This window comes from Solanum tuberosum, unplaced genomic scaffold (genome assembly GCF_000226075.1).
Source record: "Solanum tuberosum cultivar DM 1-3 516 R44 unplaced genomic scaffold, SolTub_3.0 scf00096, whole genome shotgun sequence".
Classification (NCBI taxonomy): domain Eukaryota; kingdom Viridiplantae; phylum Streptophyta; class Magnoliopsida; order Solanales; family Solanaceae; genus Solanum; species Solanum tuberosum.
This window is the reverse complement of record NW_006239025.1, coordinates 1,676,020-1,684,781: the sequence shown is the minus strand read 5'-3', so window position 1 is coordinate 1,684,781 and position 8,762 is coordinate 1,676,020. Positions and strand designations below refer to the sequence as shown.

At 34.9% G+C, this 8,762-nt stretch overlaps 1 protein-coding gene across 2 annotated transcripts; it reads left to right on the top strand.

Moving 5' to 3' along the window:
- Nucleotides 1-810: 810 nt before the first annotated feature.
- On the top strand, nt 811-7,505 carry LOC102602052 (ethylene receptor 2). 2 transcript variants are annotated; one of them, XM_015309190.1, is made up of 7 exons: nt 811-993; nt 1,440-2,396; nt 4,050-4,418; nt 4,939-5,205; nt 5,335-5,462; nt 5,652-5,849; nt 6,354-6,715. In XM_015309190.1, exons 2-7 carry the CDS (start codon nt 1,497-1,499, stop codon nt 6,364-6,366), a joined length of 1,875 nt encoding a protein of 624 aa, XP_015164676.1. In that variant the 5' UTR covers nt 811-993; nt 1,440-1,496; the 3' UTR covers nt 6,367-6,715. The 2 variants fall into 2 exon arrangements, with proteins under 2 accessions (XP_015164676.1, XP_006348376.1); XM_006348314.2 differs by lacking the exon at nt 6,354-6,715 and adding an exon at nt 6,894-7,505 and having other exon boundaries at nt 812-993.
- The last annotated feature ends 1,257 nt before the right edge of the window (nt 7,506-8,762 follow it).

Sequence of the window (8,762 nt, the reverse complement as noted above, 5' to 3'; positions counted from 1 at the left end):
AGATTTGATATACAAATGTTTTATTTCGATTCAATTGTATACAAATTTAAATTTTATGCAGATATACAAACACAATCATTGATACATATACATAGTAGTTACATATATACAATTGCATTGAGAGACTGCCAACGATTTATACAAACGAGAAGCTACCAACGATTTATACAAATGAAAGGCTGCCAGCGATTTATACAAATCTGATGCTCCATAGCAAACATTATGTTTGCTATGGATCGCAATTATACAAACTATATCTATAGCATACAAATATTATTTTATATTTGCTAAACTTAAAATTTACTCTTTTTCATATACCGAACAAATAAAGAATAAAGATGGACAAAAGAAGCCAGATTGGGTTGGTGTTCCGATAGGCTAGAGGTGTGAAGCCTGAAGCCAGATCGTACTAAAGACAATGAAAAAAATTGGAAAATGATAGATAGAAGGAGTATTTAATTTAAAATCATAAAATAAAAAATTTAACTCTCTGCTCACTTTTTCTTATCCACTATTTCAATAATAAAATTTCATGTTTATTTGTAACTTTTAATATATCAATTTTTTTTATCTTTCTCATATTTTACTCTCAACGTTAATTACTTATTTTTCAAATTATATTTCAAAAGTTAATATTACTAAACATCAATTAATAAAGAAAATGCGAAAATAACTATATAAACAATTATTTTCTTAATAATGTATTAAATTCAAATATAACGAATAAAAATAATTTTTTTAATCAAATTGCAAGACAAAATACAACAAACACAATTGAGTAGTATGATTTGACACTAATCAAACCTCGATTATTGAGTTATTGTTACGATGTCACTCAATTTTACTAAATTTAGCACCTTCACCGAATCAAAACGGTTGGCCATTAATGGAGGATCACTCTTACTCATGCTTTACTGTATAAGCGGTCATTTCTTCTCCACCTCTAACTCCGGCGACCTCGTCGTGAATCTCTTTTTCCGGCGATATTCAGTTGTAAGTTCTTTTATCTCAATTCGGTCCTCTGTTTCTTATATCAAAACAAACCCTAATCCATTTACTCGTAATTCTAATAGAGGAATACGAATTGTCACATCATTTGCTACTTTCCGTAGTTTAAAAAGCTGTTTAACAATTTTGCAAAGTCAAAAATGTTTTGAAACCAAATAGTGTGCTTTGAAGTTATGCTGCAATACTCTGTTTATTAGTGTGTTAATTACTTCCTCCGTACTATTTTATATGATGTGATAGTCGTTTGTGTGAGTATAAATCATTTAATTAGGGATAAAATGAGTGTTTTGAAGTTAAACTTGTTAACTGAATATAGAAATGTGTTATTTTTTTTTTTAACCGGACTAAAATTGTGATAGGGAGAGTATTAAAATTCTCACTGTTTTGAGGCAAAGGAAGTAAATTTTATTTGCTGAATTGTTGGTTTTCAGTTATTGTGCTGCAGTGGTGTTGATAAGATAGAGTGATCATTGAGGTGATTGTTCATCATGGATTGTAACTGCTTTGATCCGCTATTGCCTGCCGATGAGTTGTTAATGAAGTATCAGTACATTTCTGATTTTTTCATAGCAATTGCTTATTTCTCCATCCCAATCGAGCTGGTATACTTTGTCCAGAAATCAGCTGTTTTTCCGTATCGATGGGTGCTCGTGCAGTTTGGTGCTTTCATAGTTCTTTGTGGAGCAACACACCTTATCAATTTGTGGACTTCTACTCCTCATACAAGGACTGTGGCAATGGTGATGACTACCGCAAAGTTCTCCACTGCTGCGGTATCATGTGCAACTGCTGTCATGCTTGTGCACATTATTCCAGATTTATTAAGTGTCAAAACTAGGGAGCTATTCTTGAAAAACAAAGCAGCAGAACTAGATCGTGAAATGGGTCTTATTCGGACACAGGAGGAGACGGGTAGATATGTTAGAATGCTAACACATGAAATCAGAAGTACTCTGGATAGACATACTATTTTGAAGACTACACTTGTTGAACTTGGAAGAGCATTGCAACTGGAAGAGTGTGCTTTGTGGATGCCGACTCGAACTGGAGTGGAGCTTCAACTTTCTTACACTTTACATCATCAAAATCCAGTTGGATTTACAGTACCTATACAACTCCCTGTAATTAATCAAGTTTTCAGTGCAAATCGTGCTGTTAAAATTTCACCTAATTCTCCCGTTGCAAGGCTTCGACCTGCCCGGAAGTACATGCCAGGTGAGGTGGTTGCTGTTAGGGTCCCACTTTTGCATCTCTCAAATTTTCAGACCAATGATTTGCCCGAACTCTCGCCAAAGAGCTATGCTTTGATGGTTTTGATGCTTCCTTCAAATAGTGCAAGACAATGGCATGTCCATGAATTGGAGCTTGTTGATGTGGTAGCCGATCAGGTTTGAATTTTTTGACATGTGATATAATATCTGATAGCTTCACTTTTTTACCACAATGATGTTCAAATGCTAGATATTATTTGATCATTATAAGAGAAGCTACAGAACCAATCTTAATGAGACAATTACATTGATGCAGTTTTATCTGCACTGATTACAACAACACCAACAATATGACATACCCAGTGTATTCCCACAAAGTGCGGTTGGGGGAGGATAGAGTGTACGATTTACCCCTACCTTATAGGTAGAAAGGCTGTTTCCGATAGACCCTCGGCTCAAGCAAAAACAGTCAAGAAAAAGAAGTAACGGAAGTGAATGCATGACAAAGATTTCTGAACAGTGGCTATAACAAAATAATTCAATAATCAAAGTACAAGAAACAATAGATAGTAACAGAAATTGAAGTACAAGAAATTTCATCTGCGCTGCGCTGATTATCTTCATACATGTTATTCCTCTTGATTCACATTGTTTGATAAATGCTTGGACTGAATTTTCAATCTGAGGTCTATGAGGCTTTTAAGCAAAAAGCACAAATATAGGAAGGACAATAGTTAAGAAGTAAAAACACTCAAGAATAATAACTACTAACAGAAAAAGCAATTATATGAGTAAGGAATTGGAAAAAAATACAATAAAAAGCAATTGTATGAGTAAGGGATTGAAACAAATACAAACTAAGTGAACATTTACCTCCATGAGGTAGTGGTAAGGTTTGCGTACACTCTACCCTCCCTAGACCCCACTTGGTGGGATTTCACTGGGTATGTTGTTGTTGTAAGTGAAACATTTATTATTTAGTGTCGCCTTCTTCTAGGAAGAGTTTATTGGTGATGAAATTCACACTGTAACTCCTTGTTGCATATGCATTGTTTGATTTAAGAAAGCCAAAGCACTCAACTTGTTTTCCTTAAGCCAAGTGTCTATCGGAAACAACCTCTCTATCCCACAAAGGTAGGGGTCAGGTCTACGTACAATGTACATCTCACCTCCCCAGACCCTACTTGTGGGACTACATCGGGTATGTCGGGTATGTTGTTGTTAAAACACTCAACTTACTATTCACATTAGCTCTTAAAGATGGCAGTTGACTAAACTGGCTTCCACGACTGTTATGCTTTATTAGATTTTGACGTTGGATGTAGGATCTAAACAAACTAGGCCCTATAATTTTGTTTTGATTTCATATGCATACTGTACACTAAATATCTAGTACGACTGTACGAGTGGTATTTTCTGTACTCTTCATATTAAGTGAAAAAAAAGGAAAAATTAAGTATGTGCATAAAAGAATAGACAGTATTGTACTGTTGAGATTTCTTCAGAAGGAGTTGTTTTCTGAAGGAACAGCTCTCCACCCCTCAAATTTTCTCCGGCACCCCACTTTTCCTAGAATTTCGAGAAAATAAATGAAAAAAATGAACTTATTAGAGGAAATTGAAGTCTTTAACCTCTTAGTTGTGAATCTCCTTTGATAAAACAGAAATTTGTGGAGTGATTGCAGTTTCCTCATTGAAGCGGATAGATTCAAGCTTCTAGTAGACTATGATTAATCAATCAACTGGGCTCAAACGGAAGCAGCTCATGCCTGTGGGACTTGAATGTGTGACCTGATGCAGTGACTTTTTCCTGTATCTGTTGTCAATGCAGGTAGCTGTTGCTCTCTCACATGCTGCCATCTTGGAGGAATCAATGAGGGCTCGAGATCTTCTTATGGAGCAGAATGTGGCTCTTGATCTGGCAAGAAGAGAAGCAGAAACAGCTGTTCGTGCGCGTAATGATTTCCTGGGTGTTATGAATCATGAAATGAGAACTCCCATGCATGCAGTGATTGCACTTTCATCTTTGCTGCAAGAAAGTGAACTGACACCGGAGCAGCGTCTGATGGTGGAAACAATCCTAAAGAGCAGCAACCTTTTAGCAACTCTCATCAATGATGTCTTGGATCTTTCAAGGCTAGAGGATGGAAGCCTTCAACTTGATGTTGGGACTTTCAATCTTCATGCTCTCTTCAGAGAGGTAAGCCTAATTTTTCTTTTTACTTGCAAATTCTAGATTATTTGAGTAAAAGAACAATGAAAATATGTTCTCATTACTTATGACAATATTGGTTTTTTTTTATCATGTTGTGTTGGAAACTAGGAGTGACAAATGGGCGGGTCAGTTTGGATATGGGCGGTTTGGAAACAGGCTAAACAAAAACGGATAAAAATATATTCGACCTGCCCATATTTAACACGAATAAAAAATGGGTTAACCGACGGATAATATGGATAGTTTCAATAATAGCTAGGTGAGAACACAAGCTAAAAGTCAAAATAAGCTTAGACTCCCAGAAAGTAAGAACTCATGAAATGTATCAAGCAGACAAATGGGTATTGATAATATGGATACTATCCATATGTGATCCATTTTCTAATGGTCAGTTATCCAACTCTTATATAATGGGTTGGATTGGATGGTTACTTGATTTTTTAAACCATTTTGCCAGCCCTTCCGGAAACTATTCACTGATTCAGGTGTCTGTTTATTATTTTAGGTCCTCAACTTAATCAAGCCTATTGCAGCTGTAAAGAAGCTGTTTGTCACGCTTAGTTTGTCTTCGGATTTGCCGGAAGTTGCTATTGGAGATGAAAAACGGCTTATGCAAATTCTTTTAAATGTTGTTGGCAATGCTGTAAAATTTTCAAAAGAAGGCAGTGTGTCAGTTGCTGCAGTTGCTGCAAAATCAGAATCTTTAATAGATCCTAGAGCTCCAGAGTTTTTTCCTGTGCAAAGTGAGAATCACTTCTATTTGCGTGTACAGGTATGTTTATAGGTTTATTTTCATGCTTGATATTTAGTGTTTCCAGTAAAATGGTAGTTGCTCTGTAAATTCTTCTTGGGTAGTGATTGTTGTTGTTGATTTTACTGCTGCTTTTGCTGTGTAATTTAGGTAAAAGATACAGGATCAGGCATTAATCCTCAGGATATCCCCAAGTTGTTCTGTAAATTTGCGCAGAACCAGGAACTAGCAACTAAAAATTCTGGTGGCACTGGACTTGGCCTTGCAATTTGTAAGAGGTATCTCACTTCACTGGTGTTTGTATTGAATGCGGTTTTCAGTTTGCTATTATAATTGAGGACTGCAGATTGAGTTCTTTTTTTTTTTTGGGCTGATGCACATTCCTTGGAAATTTAGTACCATGGGATGTTGAGACACTTACAACAGTGATCATTTTTCTGACGTATTGTTTTAATGGCCTGGATCAGGTTTGTTAATCTTATGGAAGGACACATTTGGATTGAAAGTGAAGGTGTCGGGAAGGGTTCTACTGCTATCTTTATTGTTAAACTTGGCATTCCTGGTCGCTTAAATGAGTCAAAGCTTCCCTTTATTCCCGGATTGCCTGCAAATCACATGCAGATGACTTTTCAAGGACTAAAGGTCTTGGTTATGGATGATAATGGGTGAGTGCTCATGCTACCTCTTTATCTTTTGACCTTTTATTTGTCCTGCATTTGCTGTCCAGTCTTGTTCTGCTATGTGTTGGTCTGTTTTACGTGAGACTGGACATTTACAAGTTGAAAAAAGTGGTAGTTGTTGGACATCACTTTGGAACAAGGAGCCTGACCATCTATTACTGTCTATGGAAGTTAAGAGTCCAATAACTTTATGTATTGTGGAATCTTCTAGACTTAGATATAGTAGGAGTATAAGATGATGTGCACCTGAAGGGTAGTGATTGCGGGTTCGCTTGTCATTAAAAAAAAAATTCCAAGGTAGGGACGGTAAAAACAAGAGATTATTTTTCCTAAAAAGTTCATTCAACTATTTCCTGCAAAAATCATTATCATTTGGTTCTGGTTCCACTAACTGCTGAAGTTTGGTCTTCGATGCATTCCTCGTTAGCTTGTTAATCATTTCTTGGTTTGTAGTAATTAAATGCATGAAGTTTCATCTTGTGTTGGTAGCAAAACTGGATAAGAAGCTCATAGGTCTTATCATGCTAAAAGGAAAGTTGAAGGAGCTTAACAAAATGAGGAAAATAGAAGGTGATCTTTATTGGAAAAAAAAATGAGGAGGAGAAAGCAAAGCAGAAGGAAAGATTGGAGAATCCGAACCTCTTAGCTTTGGATCCTATTTATACTTTTATGTGCTTCTAATTTTGCTTATTTTAAAGGATTAAGAAATAAATATATTCAAGTAATCCTTTTACCCTGACATTCTTTTCGTGACGAAGGGATTAATAAATATTAGATATATACATCTGTGAGAGCTAGGTACAGAGGATTCTTGTTTATCAAATAAAAAGGCTATAGAGGATTCTCTTTTACTTAATTTGATAAGTATCCATACCTTTTGCTTTTTCTTTATTCTCATTCACTGTTAGTGGCTGTAAATTGATTTACCGGAATCTGTCCTAGTGACAACTCTGTTTCTCTGGTTGTTGCAAATGTAGTATCTTTTGAAAATGATATACAAGATGTAAATTTTGAAACCTTTTCATGTAGGTTTAGCAGGATGGTAACCAAGACTCTTCTAGTGCACCTAGGGTGCGATGTAACAACCATTGGCTCGGGTGATGAGTGCTTGAGAGTTCTTACTCGGGAACACAAAGTAGTAATCATGGACGTAAGTATAACAGGTATGAACTGTTATGATGTTGCCGTCAGTGTACATGAGAAATTTGGGAAACGTTACGAGAGGCCACTTATTGTGGCTCTAACAGGGAACACTGACCAAGTGACAAAAGAAAACTGCATGAGAGTTGGAATGGATGGAGTTATTCTGAAACCTGTTTCAATTGACAAAATGACAAGTGTTTTATCCGAGCTTTTAGAGCACAGGGCTGTTCTTTAATCCCAGTGAACCAAAAGTGTCTCAAGACTCATACTCTCAGTCCCAGAAATTAGAGACGACAATTTTGTTCACGATGATGGTGCAATATGCTGATTGCAGTTTCAATTATCTTATGTAATTCTCAGTAGATTTGCATAAAGTAGTTAGCTCTACAGTCTATGTATATATATGTAGGACTAGTTAAGTCTTACCTGGAAGGTTTGATATAAGAAAAATACAATGGCAATCGAATTCAGCTATATAGTAAATACTTCGAGTTTTAATTTGTTTGTCTTACCGTTCTTTTTTTAAAATTGTCAATTAACATCCTACATGTGAAGGGAAGGAAACCAAAAAGGAAAGGGAAATAAAAAAATGTTTCCAACAACCACCATATAAATTATAGTATATGATATGTATGCTACCAACTTTGGTAAGGTTAATAATTAATTTATGAAATGATTAGTCAAAAAAGTAGGGAATTCTGAAAGGGCTAATGATAGGGCAGACAATTTGATTCCTTATTGTCAATTTCATACAAAATATATTATACAATAATGTAACTTCTTGTTGAAGAGTCTTATCAATTTAATATTATACGAGCAGCACTTTTTAACGTTAGAGAATATGGCGAGGTCTCGGTCTCAACGACAACAATAACATATCTAATATAATTTCATTATCAAGTTAAAAAACATATATCCGGACTCCACCGAAAAAGAAATATGGCTACTTAAATCCTATCTATTTTTGTCAATGGAGTTCAACGTCTCATTTATTTGCTTTTATAAGAAATGTCTTAATTCTAATTATTCAGATCTCATATATCAAATATATTTATTTCTTAAATTTAAATTTAAATTTTTCAAAGGATTTATTTTTTCATGCTATACCATTTAATTCTTTGGATGGAGATAAATAATTCAGATTTGTAACAAAATTTTAATATTATTAAGATGTTTATTCAAGGACTTGTATAAATACGGCACATCACCAATTCAATCCATTCATGAACATGACTCCATGTATTATATCAAGTACTTACTACCACCGCCACACATCTTATCAACTATATATCACCATCCACGACCATTATCAACAAGCATAATTATCATCGTTGTCAATCGCTACAATCAGTTGTTATTATTACTAGTCATCATTTATAATTATAATCATCAACCATCATTATCACAACAATCACTAATCATTAACTGCAATCACCATCACTGTCACTATTATATATTGTCAACCACTATCACCATTAGCTATCACTATCATCCATCACAACTATTAGTCATCAACAACAACGTAACTATCACTATTAACCATTACTATCAGTGCTATTACCATTAATTACTACTATAACAATATCAATTAGACAATTGCCATTAATTAGTTAACAACATCCCTATTTGAAACTAGTAATACCTTTCCTTTTTGCTCATATATTATATGATATAGTTCTTTGTTATTAAGGAAAGAATACACTTCATTTTGTTTTGGCATTCCAGCTTTACTTGAGAGAATCAAGAAAAGAGTAA

Coding starts and splice junctions, on each gene's coding strand:
- LOC102602052 (XM_006348314.2), top strand. CDS start 1,497: ATGGATTGTAACTGCTTTGATCCGCTATTGCCTGCCGATGAGTTGTTA. Junction 2,397..4,049: donor TTGATGTGGTAGCCGATCAG/GTTTGAATTTTT, acceptor TTGTCAATGCAG/GTAGCTGTTGCTCTCTCACA. Junction 5,206..5,334: donor ACTTCTATTTGCGTGTACAG/GTATGTTTATAG, acceptor TGTGTAATTTAG/GTAAAAGATACAGGATCAGG.